The sequence below is a fragment of the Hemibagrus wyckioides genome, linkage group LG04 (genome assembly GCF_019097595.1).
Source record: "Hemibagrus wyckioides isolate EC202008001 linkage group LG04, SWU_Hwy_1.0, whole genome shotgun sequence".
Classification (NCBI taxonomy): domain Eukaryota; kingdom Metazoa; phylum Chordata; class Actinopteri; order Siluriformes; family Bagridae; genus Hemibagrus; species Hemibagrus wyckioides.
Window position 1 is genome coordinate 26,992,989 of NC_080713.1, and position 21,213 is coordinate 27,014,201.

General features: G+C 37.4%; 3 protein-coding genes across 3 annotated transcripts; all 3 read left to right on the forward strand.

Annotated features, from left to right (window-relative positions):
* The first annotated feature begins 1,904 nt into the window (after positions 1-1,904).
* Positions 1,905-7,630, forward strand: LOC131351523 (extracellular calcium-sensing receptor-like). Its single transcript, XM_058386939.1, has 7 exons — positions 1,905-1,955; positions 3,652-3,803; positions 3,935-4,223; positions 5,120-5,869; positions 5,955-6,182; positions 6,428-6,551; positions 6,717-7,630. Exons 1-7 carry the CDS (start codon positions 1,905-1,907, stop codon positions 7,628-7,630), a joined length of 2,508 nt encoding a protein of 835 aa, XP_058242922.1.
* A 3,367-nt stretch (positions 7,631-10,997) lies between these two features.
* Positions 10,998-14,797, forward strand: LOC131352208 (extracellular calcium-sensing receptor-like). Its single transcript, XM_058388153.1, has 6 exons — positions 10,998-11,134; positions 11,285-11,573; positions 12,289-13,038; positions 13,125-13,352; positions 13,595-13,718; positions 13,884-14,797. Exons 1-6 carry the CDS (start codon positions 11,001-11,003, stop codon positions 14,795-14,797), a joined length of 2,439 nt encoding a protein of 812 aa, XP_058244136.1. The 5' UTR covers positions 10,998-11,000.
* A 2,366-nt stretch (positions 14,798-17,163) lies between these two features.
* LOC131352206 (extracellular calcium-sensing receptor-like) lies at positions 17,164-20,975 on the forward strand. Its single transcript, XM_058388151.1, has 6 exons — positions 17,164-17,300; positions 17,450-17,738; positions 18,469-19,218; positions 19,305-19,532; positions 19,773-19,896; positions 20,062-20,975. Exons 1-6 carry the CDS (start codon positions 17,167-17,169, stop codon positions 20,973-20,975), a joined length of 2,439 nt encoding a protein of 812 aa, XP_058244134.1. The 5' UTR covers positions 17,164-17,166.
* Positions 20,976-21,213: the final 238 nt, after the last annotated feature.

Consider the following 21,213-nt stretch of genomic DNA (forward strand, 5'->3'; position numbering starts at 1 on the left):
TACTGATCAAAAGCTCAGTAATAGTAGGCCCTAATGCATATAATCAAAACTAAAAAAGAAACAAGCACACAAACAAACAAACAAAAAAAACATCTTTTATGGAGTCCTTCTGAACAGCAGAGGACACTGAAGACTAATTTAACACCATGTGCTTCAGCACCAATACATTTATTTGGAAAACATCATGAGCACCTTACTAAAAGAGTATAAATATTAAAGTAAATTTATAGTATTAAACATATTATACATACATATTTAAAGTTGAAAATCATATTTCTCACAGTGTAGAAATATAACAAAATAAGAGCCAAAGTTTGTGCTTTGAGTGAGGACTTAGTGTGGAGGATATTGATGAACTTAAGTGAACTAACAGGGAGGGTAAGAAGGGTGTAGAGCTTAAAAGACAAGCAATCCTGATTAGTCCTACCCCACCCAGACTAAAGATCCATACACATGAGGATAACTGCCAGGGTCACAACAGTAGAGGGCCACACTGGCTAGAATGTTACCTTAAGTGGTCCGAGAACAAACAATCACACTTAACTCTTCACTTAACACTTTAATTACCACATTTTTACAGTTTAATATAACAGGCATAATAGGCAGGATTAGGCACATAATACACAGCATGTAGAATAACTCTGAAAAAAGAGCAGACAATGTATTAAAGGGAAACAATGAAAATCTCACATTGTCAAAAAAATTGACTGAGTAAACAAGTCAACTTATGAGATTCCTTATATATGTCAAAAGTACAAAAAAAATACTAAAAAAAACCGACAGCGTGAATATAAACATTGTTGGATGGTAATTAAGAACAAAATCCATTCAAGAACAGAACCAAATACACCTGAGGCTTAATGTGTAGAATTGCTCGACACCTGACATCTTTTGGCCTTAATCAACTTATCAGTGTCTGGAGTGAGTGTCTGAGCAATTGACACTTTCATAATGTCATTTATATGAACATGTGACAGTCGAGAACGCAGTTTGGATTTATTTACATTCATAACAGAGAAAGCTTGTTCGCATATATATGTACTTCCAAACATGCACAGAATTACAGAGGCAAAGGCTGCTAGTTTGGGATATTGTGGAACAAGATATTGATAAAAGGTGTGCAAGTTAACATGGGCAAATGTGTCTTTTAGCACAGAATTGCACTGTAAGTCAATCAACTCCATCTGCAGATCGACTGGTACGTCAGAGGGGTTACTAAAGAAAGGCGATGTAAATAGTTTGATTTTTGGCTCAAGTTCATTCAGTATTTGAAAACGCTGCTGAAATTCAGTCTTTAGTTCTGATAATTTTAGCTTGAATCGATCAATGTTGCCACCGTTGGTGGTGTCTTCCAGAGAGGGGAAATGTGCGAGATTGTTCTCTGAAAGCTGCGTCTCCCAAAGGTTAAGTTTCTGCTGAAATGCGCGAACATCGTCATAATACTCCATTAAAAGTTTGTCTCGGCCTTGAAGTTTAGTGTTGAGAATGTTCAAATGATCAGTCATATCTACCATAAAGGCAAGATCCTTAATCCATTCCGGTTCATCCAACTCACTCAGCGATTTTCCTTTATCTTTCATGAACAGACAATTTCCTTTCACAATTCATAAAAACACTTAAGAACTGCCCCTCTGCTTAACCAACGCACATCCGTGTGGTAGGAGAACCATGGCTAATATCCATCTCACTAAGCAAGGCATCAAACTGACGGTGGTTCAGTCCTCTCGCGCGAATGAAATTCACAGTTTTAGTTACCAAACTCATGACATGGTCCATTTTTAGGAACTTGCTGCATAACACTTATTGATGAATAATACAGTGAATTTCCCAGAACTCTTTACCTCCGCAAGATTTCACCTTTTCCCGTAATTTGCTCACAACCCCTGCTTTCTTTCCGCACATCGATGGAGCTCCGTCAGTCGCCACGGAAACGGCACAAGACCAGTTTACTCCCAGTTGGTCCAAAGACTCGACCAGGCAATTGAAAATGTCATTAGCAGTAGTCGTATCAGTCATTGGAATGAGACCCACAAATTCTTCTGTGATTTTCATACATTTGTCAACTCCTCTTATAAAAACGGCAAGCTGAGCGACACTATTAACATCTGTGCTCTCGTCAACTGCAATAGAAAAACAAGTAAAAGTTTTAACCCTCTCCTTCAGTTGACTTTCCAGGTTTCGTGCCAATTCTCCGACTCTGTCTGCTACCGTTTTTCTCGACAAACATATATTTGCGAAACTCTGACACTTTTCAGGGCACACCAATTCAGCAGCTTTCAGCATGCATGTCTTAACAAATTGCCCATCACAATAAGGTTTCGATTTTGATGCGATTTCTTGTGCAATGATATAACTAGCCTTTACGGCAGCATCATTACTCTCTCTACTATGAGTGAAAACAGACTGCTGTTTTTTAAGTTCTGCATCCAATTCTTGTACCTTGTCTGTACGTGCCTGACCAGTATACTGGCTGTACTTTTTGCGCATGATTTGTATCGTAATGTCGTCGAATATTGAATTCTTTAAGGACGGCCACTTGCTGGGAACAAAGTAAACAAACTGGTTTTTTATTTATTTCCCAGAAGAAATATTCTGTTGTCCATTTTTCTTGGAAAGAGACATTTTTTCACATTGCACACGTTTTCACATTAAGTAGGAAAACAATTCAAATAACCAACAGTAGGCACGATGCTGACAAGAGGACCTCTCGTGGATATATAAGGAACTGCATGTGTGTGGATAATTGTACAAATATGCAACTGCATTGCACGCGGGCCGTATGGAATCATCAGGCGGGCCGGTTATGGCCCGGGGGCCGTATGTTTTGCACCCCTGGTTTAGATCCTTACCACAAAACATTCCAGAGATCAAAGTGTCAAATCAAAGACAATACTGAAAATGTGCTGAGAGAACAGGGCAAGGACAAAATACGAGATATCACAAAATTCATTGAATACAAACAATATAATGAACATGGCTCAGAACTCATGAATAGCTTGCAAACTATCAGGTTTCATACCGAAGTTTAAATGCATGTGCTTTAAATAGCAAGGAATCAAATCTCAGACAAGGCCTCCCTCTGGTGGTCTGGAAAGGATATGCTACACTATCCTATTGAAGAAACACCACCAAGATACAAATACGTATATTTAAATAACTGTTTTAGTATTAAAATGTGTAAAAAAAAAATCTGTTTTTTTTTCTGAAAGTGAATACTTTTATACTAATATACAGTATAGGCTTCTAGCTGTCACTAAAATTGCCTAGGAGCAATATAACAGGAACTCACCTACAGTGTACACACAAACAAGAAATATAACAATGAATAAAGACTGGCCACACTGTTTGACAGCTCATGCAGGCCCAGCATATACAAACAAAAATAGTGGCTGAAAATAATTTGTGTGGCCTTCATTTAATTAATTACAACAGAAATAAATGAGAGTTGCAGGTAGCATCCTGTCCCCCAGTGACATCACAAATCTCACCACCTCTCTGATTTGTCCAAACCAAACTGTTATACCCAGAAGACCCAGAGCATGTCAATAAATATATCATGAAGATATCATTTTGAAGGTAATGCAGCAAAAGCAGTGGATGCACTTTGTGATGTTATTCCTTGTACTACTCTTTTCTCTTGGCCTGGTAAAGGGAGAATATTGCCAAATTATAGAAAACCCAGCAAATTCTCTGATGTCTAAAGATGGAGATGTGATAATTGGAGCTATCTTTACAATACATCGTGGTACACAGATTCAGTGGTTGACATATACTGAAAAACCTCCACCTTTAATCTGTATTAGGTCTGTTGTAATGGACACTTTAACATGATTGTGATTTTTGGGAATAATTTACAATTGTCTATTATATTACTTTACTTTTTATTTTATCCAAAAAATTGGAATTTTATAAGATTTTTTTTGTATATTTGTAGCATTGACCTCAGTGAATTCCGCATTGCTCAGGCTATGACTTTTGCAGTTGATGAAATCAACAGAAGCAACCAATTGCTCCCAAATATCACAATTGGTTACAAGATTTATGACAGCTGTCGCTCAGGTTTGTTATCTATGAAAGCAGCTATGGCTTTGATGAATGGTCAGGATGTAACAGCAGATGGTGCCTGCTCTGGACAAGCAGTAGTACAAGCCATCATAGGAGAGTCAGAGTCTACGCCTACTATAGCACTCACACAAACTACAGGACCGTTTCAGATCCCAGTGGTAAGAATTTAATTAATGGTTAATAACAATGAATTTTATACACTTAAAATATTTATATAAGATTATCTTAATTCACAGAGAAATTTCAATAATTACGTTGTTATATATTTTTAATCTATTTGCTAATTATCAATATTCTGATCTGATGGTCCTCAAATTAGAAGAAAATTTAGATTAGATTAAATTATAATTCTCACAAGAGGTACTTTATAGTAATTATGTTTAATATTCCATCATATGTGAATGTTTATACTAGATATATATTAATTTTTGAACATTGTAGGCTATTCTTATGCATAGCAGAGTGGGGGAGTGTAAACCAATATGTACCATCAGTGGCCCAGGTTTCTGGGTTTAATCCTGTGCTTGGGTTACTTTATGTGTTGAGTTTTGCATATTTTTATCATTGTTTGCTGGGGTATCCTCTGGGTTCTCCATTTCCACCCACTGTCCATAACTTGCAGTTAGGCAGAATAGCTACATTAAATTGTCCCAATGTGTTAAACAGTGTGTCCATGGCATCACATGGTGTGTGCATTATGCCCAGTGTTTCCAGGATTAAGTCAGTGCCCACAACAAACTAGACCAGGACTGAATGATAATGCTTAATGAATGAATGTTATTTTTCCTATCAACATCATGAGTATACAATCAGATGTATTTGCTTTATAACATTTGCTTTGTGTTCTTCTATTTGCCTCTTATAATTCAAATCAAATTCAAATTTTACATTTCACATACACAATTATACAAAGTAGGACAGTATTCTTTCTGTTGGAACAGGCGTGAATATATTTTTTTCTTGGTTGGACTAAGTAAACATGTATTAAAATAAAAAAACGGCACTTTTTCAACAAACAGGCCTTAATTACTTTTACCTGTCTTTCTTTCTTCAGGTAAGCCATTCGGCCACATGTGAATGTCTGAGCAACAGAAAAGAGTACCCGGCTTTCTTCAGGACCATTCCAAGTGACTACTACCAGGGTAGAGCTCTGGCATATCTGGTCAAGCATTTTGGCTGGTCTTGGGTGGGAACTGTGAACAGTGATAATGACTATGGAAACAATGGAATGGCCATTTTTCTGAAAGCAGCCAAAGAGGAGGGAATATGTGTGGAGTACTCTGAGAAGTTTGATCGGTCAGATCCTTCTAAAATGATAAAAGTGGCTGATATTATTAAGAAAAGCACAGCCAAAGTAATCATTGTATATCTTGCCTACTTTGATATGAACCTTCTAATAGAACAGCTTATTCTAAATAATCTCACTGGTTACCAGATGATTGGTGTTGCATGGATTTCTGCTGTTGACCTAGCAACACCAGCAAGTTTTAACGTACTAGCTGGATCTATAGGTTTTGATGTGGGAAAACTGAAAATTCCTTTTTTTGCTGACTATGCTCTTAATAGATTTTGGCAAAAAGATTTCCCTTGCTTGGATCAAGACGAAAAGATTTCTCAAACTGAAATCGACTGCAGCAAATATGAAGATATGATTCAATTTAAAAACTATACTAAAGATATATCAGAACTGAGATATGCAAATAATGTCTACAATGCGGTTTATGCTGTGGCACATTCTCTACACAGCCTGTTGAGATGCACAGAAATAAGTTGTGATAAAAACAAAACAATACAATCATGGCAGGTAACACAAAGAAGAAACGTAAAGCAAGCATTATCCATGACTCATATTATTCTGAAATTAATCCTTGTTTTCTTTTCAAATGAAGGTTGTTGAGTCTCTAAAAAAAGTAAATTTTACCACTAAAATAGGAGACCATATTTTGTTCGACAGCACTGGGGCAACTGCTGCAAAGTATGATGTGTTGAACTGGCAACGAGGGCTCAATGGAGAAGTGGAGTTAAAGGTTATAGGCTACTATGATGCCTCCCTGCCAGCTGGGCAACAATTTGTACTAAATACTGAAGACATAGTCTGGGCTGGAGAGAAAAGAGAGGTGAGTGCATTGTTAGCAAATGTAAATGAAGTATAATCTTAACTGGAATTTAAAAAAAAAAAATTAAATGAATAAAGCCCTTAATTATTCATTCTATATGCCACTTATTCTACATGAAACCTCAACATAAAATAATAATAAAAAAAGTATAAAGCTGTAAATTTTTATTGTTAAAATTCAACCATGGCTCTGCCAGATAAAACCTTATGATTTCAAGGCTGTAGCTAAAATATATTGTGTTACAGAAGCCAAGGTCTGTGTGCAGTGAGAGCTGTCCTCCAGGAACCAGGAAAGCTGCACAGAAAGGAAGGCCTGTCTGCTGCTATGACTGTATACCATGTGCAGATGGAGAGATCAGTAACCAGACAGGTAATTTCAGCATGACCAAGTTCCAAAGAAAATTTGTTAACTGTACATTGGGCATCCTCCTTTTATTAGTTAGGATACAGTTCCTCAACATTTGCATTAATAAATAAATCCATGAGATAAAATATATTTTTCTTCCTAATGATAATAACCATAATTATTTTTCAGATTCAAATAACTGTGAGCAGTGTCCAGGAGAATATTGGTCTAATGCTCTCAAAAATAAGTGTATTTTAAAGGTTGTAGAGTTTCTGTCATTTACAGAGGTTATGGGGATAATACTGGTGTTTTTTTCATTGTTTGGAGCTACATTAACCGTGTTAGTAGCTATTTTATTTTTAATAGAAAAGGACACTCCCATTGTTAAAGCCAATAACTCTGAGCTGAGCTTCCTGCTGCTCTTCTCTCTGACTCTGTGTTTCCTCTGTTCACTTACTTTCATTGGAAGGCCATCTGAGTGGTCCTGTATGCTGCGTCACACAGCATTTGGGATCACCTTTGTCCTCTGTATCTCCTGTGTACTGGGGAAAACAGTAGTGGTGTTAATGGCCTTCAGGGCTACACTTCCAGGCAGTAATGTCATGAAATGGTTTGGGCCTCTACAGCAGAGACTCAGTGTACTTGCCTTTACTCTCATACAGGTTCTTATCTGTGTTCTTTGGTTAACAGTTTCTCCTCCTTTCCCGTACAAAAACATGAACTACTACAAGGAAAAGATCATATTAGAATGTAGTTTGGGCTCAGCTATAGGTTTCTGGGCTGTTTTGGGATATATAGGAGTTCTTGCTTTCCTATGCTTTGTTTTAGCTTTTCTAGCTAGGAAGCTGCCTGATAATTTTAATGAAGCTAAATTCATCACATTTAGTATACTTATCTTCTGTGCAGTTTGGATCACTTTTATTCCAGCTTATGTCAGCTCTCCTGGAAAATTCACTGTAGCTGTGGAGATATTTGCTATTCTGGCCTCCAGTTTTGCTCTACTATTCTGTATATTTACACCTAAATGTTATATTATTCTGTTTAAACCTGAACTGAACACAAAGAAAAATATGATGGGGAAAACAGCATCAAAATCCCTTTAATAAATTGTTCAAACATACACTGTAATATTTGCTAATATAATCGAATAAATAATATGTAGAAAATGTCTAATTTACTTTATTTAATTAAATCTATCATGGATGTGTTTGGGACCTGATTAAAGTAATCATACAAAAATCTGAATTGTGTCTTATTTCTGTTCAGAGAAATACATTCTGTATTAGGCAACATGCATGTTTGTAATCATGAATGTAATACAATTATCTCATTGGCACAAAGAATTTGTAATATGTTAATGTCCATGAAAAAAGAGAAGTTAAGAGTGTTATCTTCTCCTGTTAATGGTCCCAGTGCACAATTCCTCCAACCAACCAATCGACAAGCAAATAACTACATATATGATGTCAGAATAAAGAATAAACTTGACCAACAAAATATTGTTGAACTAGGTGATGGATGGTAATAATCATCTACTTTTAAAAAGCCTCTGCTATATTCTCCATCAGATCAATAGAGGGCACTCAAGTCTGATGGTTAAGACCACAAGCTCAAGCACTAGGCAGAATTTCTCACACAATTTACCCAACATGCTTATTTATTCTGGTTCAGATATGGGAGCTGGAGCATATGGAATGGTGACTGTGGTGGTTTTGTGTTTGGAGGTTCTGTGAAGATTGTACATACAGATTGAGGAAAGTGCAAAAAAGGAAAGGAATCACAGAAAACACAGCTGGTTTTGCAGAAGGGGTCTCTTACATGAAAAGCTTGCATAACTAACAGACCTGTCCAGGGTACCACATTACATTAACATGCATTCTGCCTCATTTGATCTGTTTTGGATTGGTTTACACCTTGTATTAAAATCCATCTCTTATGACCATTTGCATTCCAGTTTCATACATCATTTCTACAGGGGAATGTGAGTCAGACATATTTACTACATCAGCCTTTTGCTGCATTTATTTACAGGCAGAACATCCCACAAATCCTATTTTGCCTAAATAATTGGGCTGTTCAAATGTTTAGCTTGTATTGCTTCTAACAAAACTGGGGTTCAGTGCGGCTTGGCACCTCTAGGAATTATGCTGCACTCCCCTATGTGTATTGCTTTGTCAAGCACTATGTCTATAGGTGTTCCTATCCAGGATGCTGGGGCAAGTTGGTCCTCTCCGCACAACCTTATCAGGTTCTATGACCTGGGTCTTACAGGGCTAATGGTGCCCTTCTCCCGGCTCGTTTACGCCCTTTCACAACCTCCAGGACAAACATCTCCCTGCATGTGGCAGCATTGATAATAGCATTCCCCGTCAGCCATGATGCAGCATCGAGTTCCCTCAAAAGGGAACTACACCAGCTTACATATGTAACCCGGACAATTGGAATGGGGTGGCACAAAATACACACAATGAAGCAGGCTTCCAAGGTTCACCTGCCAGCACCCTCTCCAGGTCTGGCAGAGAACTGTCCAGCTGTTCCTGACATAACCCCCCCTACTGAAGCACCCACATTAAAACTGGAGAGTGCCCCAGGGGTAAGCGGGTGATGTAGTCCATGATAGAGTGCAATGTATTTCATGAATGCAGTCTATGGCGATGCCCCAGGTCCCAGGGGCAAGTTGACATCTGGCCCTGGCAAGAGATGGGGGGGAAGCATCTTCCACCCGTGGTGCCGAGTGACGTCCTCCACGGAAACTCCATCATGAGGCGGCATCCCCGGCTGGCAAGGTGGTGGAACCACGCTTCCATGGGGTCCGATGAAAAGGGGGTGCCCCCGAGACATGGGATCGAGTGGCGTCCTCCACGGAACTCCACCTAAACACGGATGGAGGCATCTCCCTGTTGAACCAGGAAAGGAATCCGCCGGATGTCATCCACTGGATGTCCAGGGCTCTAGCCAGCAGACTGCAAATCCTTGCCGGAGACAGGAACTAGCTGGGAATCCCTCTGGGTCTTAGAACACAGCTGATTGTCTTGTCCGGACACCCCCGCCCCCGGGGCGCGAGTCCGGACCTCCGTGGTGGTGCGTGCGCGTGCACACCATGGACACACCCATTTGCGGGGTTCAGACAAGCGCTGCTTTATTAACATAAACACAAGACATGGGGAAGACGAACCAAATAAACAAGAGATGGTAACAGAAACCTGACCTGGAACGAGAACAATAGGAAAGGCATGGCACAAAATACGCACAATAAAGCAGGTTTCCAAGATTCATCTGCCAGCGCCCTCTCCGGGCCTGGCAGGGAACTGTCCGGCTGTTCCTGACAGTAGAAATATAAAGAAATAAGAGCAGAGTGTGTGCTTTGGGTGAGGACTTACGGTGGAGGATATTAATGACCTTAAATGAAGCAGTTCTGATGAGACAAAGAAATAGGACCCATTGATTGAACAAATAGTAAGGGTGTGAAAGGTGTGGCTTAGAAACTTACAAATGGCAAAGGCAAGTGCTTATGATTACAGCACACCATCCATCATGCACCCCACCCAAAGTAAACATACATATGCATGAGGATTACTGTTAAGGTCACAACAGGCCAGGTCCTTACCATAAAACATGCCAGAAATCAAAGTGTCAAATCGAAGACAGTATTGAAAACGTGCTGAGAGAACAGGGCAAAAACAAAATACCAGATTTCACAAAATTTATTGAAGACAAAAAATATAATAAACATGGCTCAGAACAGACATGAATAGTTTGCAAACTGTGAGGTTTCAGACTGAAGTTTAAATGCTTGTGAATTAATTTGCAAAGATACAAAACAAAGGTGAGGGCTTCCTCTTGTGTTCTGGAAAGGATATGCCAATGTTAAATGCTACACTATCTTTGTGAGAAAACTTTCTTTCCACCAAGATATATATGTACTACCTGTTTAAGTGTTAAAATGTCTATAGATAGTGTAGTGATAGTGTAGATAGTGTACAGAAGTGATAAAATCAGATTTTTCTGAAAGTGAATACTTATATATTAATATACAGTATATAGGCTTCTAGATTTTACCAAAGTGGCCTAGGAGCAATATGACAGGAACTCACCTACAGGTCAGTGAACACACAAATGATTGAATGAACACACAGACTGACCACACTGTTTGACAGCTCATGTAGGCCCAGCATATAAAAACCAACCACTGTGTCTGAATATAATTTGTGGTCTTCACTGAATTAATTACAACAGAAATAAATGAGAGTTGCAGGTAGCATCCTGTCCCTCGATGACATCACAAATCTCACCACCTCTTTGCTTTGTCCAAACCAAACTGTCATACCCAGAAGACCCAGAGCATGTCAATAAATATATCATGAAGATATCGTTTTGAGAGTAATGCAGCAAAAGCAGTGGATACACTTTGTGATGTTATTTCTTGTACTACTCTTTTCTCTTGGCCTGGCAAAGGGAGAATATTGCCATATTATGGAAAACCCAGAAAATCCTCTGCTGTCTAAAGATGGAGATGTGATAATTGGAGCTATCTTTACAATACATCGTGGTACACAGATTCAGTCGTTGACATATACTGAAAAACCTCCACCTTTAATCTGCATTAGGTCTGTTGTAGTGGACATTTTAACATGATTGTGATTTATGTGAATCAAAAATTTTCTACTTCATAATAACTTGCATTTTTATTAACTTCACTTTTGATTTTTATCAAAAATAATTTAAAATTTCAAATAATTTGTTTGGTATATTTGTAGCATTGACCTACGTCAATTACGCCTTGCTCAGACTATGATTTTTGCAATTGATGAAATCAACAGAAGCAGTCACTTGCTCCCAAATATCACAATTGGTTACAAGATTTATGATAGCTGTCGCTCAGGATTGGTATCTATGAAAGCAGCTATGGCTTTGATGAATGGTCAGGAAACAACAGCAGATGGTGCCTGCTCTGGACAAGCAGAAGTACAAGCCATCATAGGAGAGCAAGAGTCTACTCCTACTATAGCACTCACACAAACTACAGGACCATTCAATATCCCAGTGGTAAGAGGCAATTAATTTAATTATTGTTCAATAACAATGAATTTTATACACTTAAAATATGGATATGAGATCATCTTAATTCACAAAGAAATTTAACAATGAAGTTATTACTATTTATTTTTAATCTATTTGCAACTTAACAATCTGAGGATCTGAAGGTCAATGAATTAGAATTGAAAAGCAATTCTCACAAGCAGGTAAATTATAGGAATTATGTTCAATATTCTATCATATATATATATGACTATGGTAGATATATATTTGTTTTTGAACAATGTACGGTATTCTTATACAGTTAAAATGGGTGCACCAAAAACACATCATTGTCTCTGTGTAGAGTTTCGCATGTTTTAACCTTTTTTTCGGGGGGGGGGGGGGGGGGGGGTCTCTTTACACCCTTTGTTCATAAACATTCTGAAAGGAAAAATGCCTACATCAAATTGTCCCTATGTGTTAAACATTCAGTACATTGTGTCACATGGTGTTTGCATTATGCCCAGTGTTTCCTGGATTTACTTAAACCAGACCAGGATTGAGTGTGAAATATAAAGAATGAATGTTATACTTCATACATAAGTTTTTGCCTTATAACATTTGCTTTTGTGTTTTTCTGCTTGCATGTCAGAATTGGCTTGTGAATAATTTTTTCTTGGTAGAGAACTTTCGGTCTAAGATGCACACAAACACAAACAGGCCTTAATCTTTCTTTCTTCAGGTAAGCCATGCTGCCAAATGTGAATGTCTGAGCAACAGAAAAGAGTACACTTCTTTCTTCAGGACCATTCCGAGTGACTACTACCAGGGTAGAGGTCTGGCATATCTGGTCAAGCACTTTGGCTGGTCTTGGATGGGAACTGTGAACAGTGATAATGACTATGGAAACAGTGGAATTGCTTTTTTTCTGAAAGCAGCCAAAGAGGAGGGAATATGTGTTGAGTACTCTGAGAAGTTTGATCCGTCAAATTCTGAGAAAATAATGAAAGTGGTTGATATTATTAAGAAAGGCACAGCCAAAGTAATCATTTTATTTCTTGCCTACTTTGATATGACTATTCTAGTAGAACAGCTTATTCTAAAAAACATCACTGGCTACCAGATTATTGGTGTTGCTTGGATTTCTGGTAATGGCCTAGCAACACCAGCAAATTTTAATGTGCTTGCTGGATCTATTGGATTTGATGTGGGAAATTTGAAAATTGATGGGTTTGCTGACTATGCGGTCAATGAATTTTGGCAAAAGGATTTCCCCTGCTTACCAACAGATGGAAAGATTTCTCAAACTGAAATCGACTGCAGCAAATATGAAGATATGATTCAATTTATAAACTATAGTAAAGATATATCAGAACTGAGATATGCAAATAATGTCTACAATGCAGTTTATGCTGTGGCACATTCTCTACACAACCTGTTGAGATGCACAGAAATAAGTTGTGAGAAAAGAAAAATAATACAATCATGGCAGGTAACACAAAGAAGAAATGCAAAGCAAGCATTATCCATGACTCATATTATTCTGAAATTAATACTTGTTTTCTTTTTAATTTAAAGGTTGTTGAATCTCTAAAAAAGTTAAATTTTACCTCTAAAATAGGAGACCATATTTTGTTCGACAGCCCTGCGGCAACAGCTGCAAAATTTGATGTGGTGAACTGGCAACGAGGGCTCAATGGAGAAGTGGAGTTTAAGGTTATGGGCTATTATGATGCCTCCCTGCCAGCTGGGCAACAGTTTGTCCTAAATACTAAAGATATAGTCTGGGCTGGAGAGAAAAGAGAGGTGAATACATTGTTTGCAGTTTTTTTTGTTAATGAAATATAAACTGTAACTAAATAAATAAATATTTAACTTAACTTACTTATATATCCCACTGATTCTATATGCAACATCAATATAGTGTTTCAAATAAAAAGTATAAAGCTGTAAAGCTACATAGATTTCATTATTACACATGCAGTTATGGCATTACCAGATAAAACCTGAAGAATCCAAGGCTGTAGCTAAAATATATTGTTCTTCAGAAGCCAAGGTCTGTGTGCAGTGAGAGCTGTCCTCCAGGAACCAGGAAAGCTGCACAGAAAGGAAGGCCTGTCTGCTGCTATGACTGTATACCATGTGCAGATGGAGAGATCAGTAACCAGACAGGTAATTTCAGCATGACCAAGTTTTTAAAAAAAATTGTTAATTGTACATTGTGCATCCTTATATTATTATTTAGGATACAGTTACACAATAATTGTATCAACAAATAAAAGAATCAGATAAAAAATATTTTACTTCCTAATGATAATAACCATAATTATTTTACAGATTCAAATAACTGTGAGCTGTGTCCAGGAGAATATTGGTCTAATGCTGTCAAAAATAAGTGTGTTTTAAAGGTTGTAGAGTTTCTTTCGTTTACAGAGGATATGGGGATAATACTGGTGTTTTTTTCATTGTTTGGGGCTACATTAACCGTGTTAGTAGCTATTTTATTTCTAATAGAAAAGGACACTCCCATTGTTAAAGCCAATAACTCTGAGCTGAGCTTCCTGCTGCTCTTCTCTCTGACTCTGTGTTTCCTCTGTTCACTGACTTTCATTGGAAGACCATCTGAGTGGTCCTGTATGCTGCGTCACACAGCGTTTGGGATCACATTTGTCCTCTGTATCTCCTGTGTACTGGGGAAAACAGTAGTGGTGTTAATGGCCTTCAGGGCTACACTTCCAGGCAGTAATGTCATGAAATGGTTTGGGCCTCTACAGCAGAGACTCAGTGTACTTGCCTTCACTCTCATACAGGTTCTTATCTGTGTGCTTTGGTTAACAGTTTCTCCTCCTTTCCCATACAAAAACATGAACTACTACAAGGAAAAGATCATATTAGAATGTAGTTTGGGCTCAGCTATAGGTTTCTGGGCTGTGTTGGGGTATATAGGAGTTCTTGCTTTCCTATGCTTTGTTTTAGCTTTTCTAGCTAGGAAGCTGCCTGATAATTTTAATGAAGCTAAATTCATCACATTCAGCATACTTATCTTCTGTGCAGTTTGGATCACTTTTATTCCAGCTTATGTCAGCTCTCCTGGAAAATTCACTGTAGCTGTGGAGATATTTGCTATTCTGGCCTCCAGTTTTGCTCTACTAATCTGTATATTTACACCTAAATGTTATATTATTCTGTTTAAACCTGAACTTAACACAAAGAAAAATATGATGGGGAAAACAGCATCAAAATCCCTTTAACAAATTGTTCAAAAATATATACATTGTAATTTTTGCTAATATAATCAACTAAATAATATGTAGAAAATGTCTAATTTACTTTATTTAATTAAATCTATTATGGATGTGTTTGGGACCTGATTAAAGTAATCATCCAAAAATCTGAATTGTGTCTTATTTCTGTTCAGAGAAATACATTCTGTATTAGGCAACATGCATGTTTGTAATCATGAATGTAATACAATTATCTCATTGGCACAAAGAATTTGTGATATGTTAATGTCCATGAAAAAAGAGAAGTTAAGAGTGTTATCTTCTCCTGTTAATGGTCCGAGTGCACAATTCCTCCAACCAACCAATCGACAAGCAAATAACTACATATATGATGACAGAATAAAGAATAAACTTCATCAACAAAATATTGTTGAACTAGGCGATGGATGGTAATAATCATCTACTTTTAAAAAGCCTCTGCTATATTCTCCATCAGATCAATAGAGGGCACTCAAGTCTGATGGTTAAGACCACAAGCTCAAGCACTAGGCAGAATTTCTCACACAATTTACCCAACATGCTTATTTATTCTGGTTCAGATATGGGAGCTGGAGCATATGGAATGGTGACTGTGGTTGTTTTGTGTTTGGAGGTTCTGTGAAGATTGTACATACAGATTGAGGAAAGTGCAAAAAAGGAAAGGAATCATAGAAAACACAGCTGGTTTTGCAGAAGGGGTCTCTTACATGAAAAGCTTGGATAACTAACAGACCTGTCCAGGGTACCACATTACATTAACATGCATCCTGCCTCATTTGATCTGTTTTGGATTGGTTTACACCTTGTATTAAAATCCATCTCTTATGACCATTTGCATTCCAGTTTCATACATCATTTCTACAGGGGAATGTGAGTCAGACATATTTACTACATCAGCCTTTTGCTGCATTTATTTACAGGCAGAACATCCCACAAATCCTATTTTGCCTAAATAATTGGGCTGTTCAAATGTTTAGCTTGTATTGCTTCTAACAAAACTGGGGTTCAGTGCGGCTTGGCACCTCTAGGAATTATGCTGCACTCCCCTATGTGTATTGCTTTGTCAAGCACTATGTCTATAGGTGTTCCTATCCAGGATGCTGGGGCAAGTTGGTCCTCTCCGCACAACCTTATCAGGTTCTATGACCTGGGTCTTACAGGGCTAATGGTGCCCTTCTCCCGGCTCGTTTACGCCCTTTCACAACCTCCAGGACAAACATCTCCCTGCATGTGGCAGCATTGATAATAGCATTCCCCGTCAGCCATGATGCAGCATCGAGTTCCCTCAAAAGGGAACTACACCAGCTTACATATGTAACCCGGACAATTGGAATGGCGTGGCACAAAATACACACAATGAAGCAGGCTTCCAAGGTTCATCTGCCAGTGCCCTCTCCAGGTCTGGCAGGGAACTGTCCAGCTGTTCCTGACAGTAGAAATATAAAGAATCAAGAGCAGAGTTTGTGCTTTGGGTGAGGACTTAGGGTGGAGCATATTAATGACCTTAAATGAAGCAGTTCTCATTGGACAAATAAATAGGACTCATTGATTGAACAGGGCAGGAACAAAATTCCAGATATCACAAAATTTATTGAAGACAAAAAATATAATAAACATGGCTCAGAACAGACATGAATAGTTTGCAAACTGTGAGGTTTCAGACTGACGTTTAAATGCATGTGATTTAATTTGCAAAGATGCAAAACTCAGGTGAGGGCTTCCTCTTGTGTTCTGGAAAGGATATGCCAATGTTAAATGCTACACTATCTTTGTGAGAAAACTTTCTTTCCACCAAGATATATATGTACTATCTGTTTAAGTGTTAAAATGTCTATAGATAGTGTAGTGATAGTGTAGATAGTGTACAGAAGTGATAAAGTCTGAATTTTCTGAAAGTGAATACTTATATATTAATATACAGTATATAGGCTTCTAGATTTTACCAAAGTGGCCTTGGAGCAATATGACAGGAACTCACCTACAGGTCAGTGGACACACAAATGATTGAATGAACACACAGACTGACCACACTGTTTGACAGCTCATGTAGGCCCAGCATATAAAAACCAACCACTGTGTCTGAATATAATTTGTGGTCTTCACTGAATTAATTACAACAGAAATAAATGAGAGTTGCAGGTAGCATCCTGTCCCTTGATGACATCACAAATCTCACCACCTCTTTGATTTGTCCAAACCAAACTGTCATACCCAGAAGACCCAGAGCATGTCAATAAATATATCATGAAGATATTGTTTTGAAGGTAATGCAGCAAAAGCAGTGGATGCACTTTGTGATGTTATTTCTTGTACTACTCTTTTCTCTTGGCCTGGCAAAGGGAGAATATTGCCATATTATGGAAAACCCAGAAAATCCTCTGCTGTCTAAAGATGGAGATGTGATAATTGGAGCTATCTTTACAATACATCGTGGTACACAGATTCAGTCGTTGACATATACTGAAAAACCTCCACCTTTAATCTGCATTAGGTCTGTTGTAGTGGACATTTTAACATGATTGTGATTTTTGGGAATCAAAAATTTTCTACTTCATAATAACTTGCATTTTTATTAACTTCACTTTTGATTTTTATCAAAAATAATTTAAAATTTCACATGATTTTTTTGTATATTTGTAGCATTGACCTACGTCAATTACGCCTTGCTCAGACTATGATTTTTGCAATTGATGAAATCAACAGAAGCAGTCACTTGCTCCCAAATATCACAGTTGGTTACAAGATTTATGATAGCTGTCGCTCAGGTTTGTTATCTATGAAAGCATATATGGCTTTGATGAATGGTCAGGAAACAACAGCAGATGGTGTCTGCTCTGGACAAGCAGAAGTACAAGCCATCATAGGAGAGCAAGAGTCTACTCCTACTATAGCACTCACACAAACTACAGGACCATTCAATATCCCAGTGGTAAGAGGCAATTAATTTAATTATTGTTTAATAATAATGAATATTATACACTTAAAATATGCATGTGAGATCATCTTAATTCACAAAGAAATTTAACAATGAAGTTATTACTATTTATTTTTAATCTATTTGCAACTTAACAATCTGAGGATCTGAAGATAATTGAATTAGAATTGAAAAGCAATTCTCACAAGCAGGTAAATTATAGCAATTATGCTTAATAATCCATCATGTATATTTGACAATGCTAGATATATATTTGTTTTTAAACAATGTACATTATTCTTATACAATTAAAATGGGTACAGCAAAAACAGATCATTGTCTCTGTGTAGAGTTTCAAATGTTTTAACCTGTTTTGTTTTTTTTTTGTTTTTTTTGGGGGGGATCTTCTTGGTTCTCGATTTCCACCCTCTGTTCATAAACATTCTGAAAGGAAAAATCCCTACATCAAATTGTCCCTATGTGTTAAACATTCAGTACATTGTGTCACATGGTGTTTGCATTATGCCCAGTGTTTCCTGGATTTACTTAAACCAGACGAGGATTGAATGTAAAGCATAAAGAATGAATGTTATACTTCATACATAAGTTTTTGCCTTATAACATTTGCTTTTGTGTTTTTCTGCTTGCATGTCAGAATTGGCTTGTGAATAATTTTTTCTTGGTAGAGAACTTTCGGTCTAAGATGCACACAAACACAAACAGGCCTTAATCTTTCTTTCTTCAGGTAAGCCATGCTGCCACATGTGAATGTCTGAGCAACAGAAAAGAGTACACTTCTTTCTTCAGGACCATTCCAAGTGACTACTACCAGGGTAGAGGTCTGGCATATCTGGTCAAGCACTTTGGCTGGTCTTGGGTGGGAGCTGTGAACAGTGATAATGACTATGGAAACAGTGGAATGGCCATTTTTCTGAAAGCAGCCAAAGAGGAGGGAATATGTGTAGAGTACTCTGAGAAGTTTGATCGGTCAAATTCTGAGAAAATAATGAAAGTGGTTGATATTATTAAGAAAGGCACAGCCAAAGTAATCATTTTATTTCTTGCCTACTTTGATATGACTATTCTAGTAGAACAGCTTATTCTAAATAATATCACTGGCTACCAGATGATCGGTGTTGCTTGGATTTCTGGTAGTGGCCTAGCAACACCAGCAGGTTTTAATGTACTTGCTGGATCTATTGGATTTGATGTGGGAAATTTGAAAATTGATGGGTTTGCTGACTATGCGGTCAATGGATTTTGGCAAAAGGATTTCCCCTGCTTGCCTAAAGATGGAAAGATTTCTCAAACTGAAATCAACTGCAACAAATATGAAGATATGATTCAATTCATAAACTATAGTAAAGATATATCAGAACTGAGATATGCAAATAATGTCTACAATGCAGTTTATGCTGTGGCACATTCTCTACACAGCCTGTTGAGATGCACAGAAATAAGTTGTGAGAAAAGAAAAATAATACAATCATGGCAGGTAACACAAAGAAGAAACGCAAAGCAAGCATTATCCATGACTCATATTATTCTGAAATTAATACTTGTTTTCTTTTTAATTTAAAGGTTGTTGAATCTCTAAAAAAGTTAAATTTTACCACTAAAATAGGAGACCATATTTTGTTCGACAGCACTGCGGCAACAGCTGCAAAATATGATGTGGTGAACTGGCAACGAGGGCTCAATGGAGAAGTGGAGTTTAAGGTTATGGGCTATTATGATGCCTCCCTGCCAGCTGGGCAACAGTTTGTCCTAAATACTAAAGATATAGTCTGGGCTGGAGAGAAAAGAGAGGTGAATACATTGTTTGCAGTTTTATTTAAATGAATTATAAACTGTAACTAAATAAATAAATATTTAACTTAACTTACTTATATATCCTAATGATTCTATATGCAACATCAATATAGTGCTTCAAATACAAAGTATAAAGCTGTAAAGCTACATAGATTTCATTATTACACATGCAGTTATGGCATTACCAGATAAAACCTGAAGAATCCAAGGCGGTAGCTAAAATATATTGTTTTTCAGAAGCCAAGGTCTGTGTGCAGTGAGAGCTGTCCTCCAGGAACCAGGAAAGCTGCACAGAAAGGAAGGCCTGTCTGCTGCTATGACTGTATACCATGTGCAGATGGAGAGATCAGTAACCAGACAGGTAATTTCAGCATCACCAAGTTTTTAAAAAAAATTGTTAATTGTACATTGTGCATCCTTATATTATTATTTAGGATACAGTTACACAATAATTGTATTAACAAATAAAACAACCAGATAAAAACTATTTTACTTCATAATGATAATAACCATAATTATTTTGCAGATTCAAATAACTGTGAGCAGTGTCCAGGAGAATATTGGTCTAATGCTCTCAAAAATAAGTGTGTTTTAAAGGTTGTAGAGTTTCTGTCATTTACAGAGGATATGGGGATAATACTGGTGTTTTTTTCATTGTTTGGAGCTACATTAACTGTGCTAGTAGCTATTTTATTTCTAATAGAAAAGGACACTCCCATTGTTAAAGCCAATAACTCTGAGCTGAGCTTCCTGCTGCTCTTCTCTCTGACTCTGTGTTTCCTCTGTTCACTTACTTTCATTGGACGGCCCTCTGAGTGGTCCTGTATGCTGCGTCACACAGCATTTGGGATCACCTTTGTCCTCTGTATCTCCTGTGTTCTGGGGAAAACAGTAGTGGTGTTAATGGCCTTCAGGGCTACACTTCCTGGCAGTAATGTCATGAAATGGTTTGGGCCTCTACAGCAGAGACTCAGTGTACTTGCCTTCACTCTCATTCAGGTTCTTATCTGTGTGCTTTGGTTAACAGTTTCTCCTCCTTTCCCATACAAGAACATGAACTACTACAAGGAAAAGATCATATTAGAATGTAGTTTGGGCTCAGCTATAGGTTTCTGGGCTGTTTTGGGGTATATAGGAGTTCTTGCTTTCCTATGCTTTTTTTTAGCTTTTCTAGCTAGGAAGCTGCCTGATAATTTTAATGAAGCTAAATTCATCACATTTAGTATACTTATATTCTGTGCAGTTTGGATCACTTTTATTCCAGCTTATGTCAGCTCTCCTGGAAAATTCACTGTAGCTGTGGAGATATTTGCTATTCTGGCCTCCAGTTTTGCTCTACTAATCTGTATATTTACACCTAAATGTTATATTATTCTGTTTAAACCTGAACTTAACACAAAGAAAAATATGATGGGGAAAACAGCATCAAAATCCCTTTAACACATTGTTCAAAAATATATACATTCTAATTTTTGCTAATATAATCAACTAAATATTATGCAGAAAATGTCTAATTTCCATTATTTAATTAAATCTTTTATGGATATGTTTGGGACCTGATTAAAGTAATCATACAAAAATCTGAATTGTGTCTTATTTCTGTTCAGAGAAATACATTCTGTATTAGGCAACGTGCATGTTTGTAATCATGAATGTAATACAATAATCTCATTGGCAC

What these genes read in the sequence shown, in the direction of transcription:
- LOC131351523 (XM_058386939.1), top strand. Translation starts at nt 1,905, where the DNA reads ATGGAGCTCCGTCAGTCGCCACGGAAACGGCACAAGACCAGTTTACTC. An exon ending in CCACCTTTAATCTGTATTAG is followed by an intron (nt 3,804 to 3,934) that starts GTCTGTTGTAAT and finishes GTATATTTGTAG; the next exon opens with CATTGACCTCAGTGAATTCC. An exon ending in GGGCTGGAGAGAAAAGAGAG is followed by an intron (nt 6,183 to 6,427) that starts GTGAGTGCATTG and finishes ATTGTGTTACAG; the next exon opens with AAGCCAAGGTCTGTGTGCAG.
- LOC131352208 (XM_058388153.1), top strand. Translation starts at nt 11,001, where the DNA reads ATGGAAAACCCAGAAAATCCTCTGCTGTCTAAAGATGGAGATGTGATA. An exon ending in CCACCTTTAATCTGCATTAG is followed by an intron (nt 11,135 to 11,284) that starts GTCTGTTGTAGT and finishes GTATATTTGTAG; the next exon opens with CATTGACCTACGTCAATTAC. An exon ending in GACCATTCAATATCCCAGTG is followed by an intron (nt 11,574 to 12,288) that starts GTAAGAGGCAAT and finishes TTCTTTCTTCAG; the next exon opens with GTAAGCCATGCTGCCAAATG.
- LOC131352206 (XM_058388151.1), top strand. Translation starts at nt 17,167, where the DNA reads ATGGAAAACCCAGAAAATCCTCTGCTGTCTAAAGATGGAGATGTGATA. An exon ending in CCACCTTTAATCTGCATTAG is followed by an intron (nt 17,301 to 17,449) that starts GTCTGTTGTAGT and finishes GTATATTTGTAG; the next exon opens with CATTGACCTACGTCAATTAC. An exon ending in AGAGATCAGTAACCAGACAG is followed by an intron (nt 19,897 to 20,061) that starts GTAATTTCAGCA and finishes ATTATTTTGCAG; the next exon opens with ATTCAAATAACTGTGAGCAG.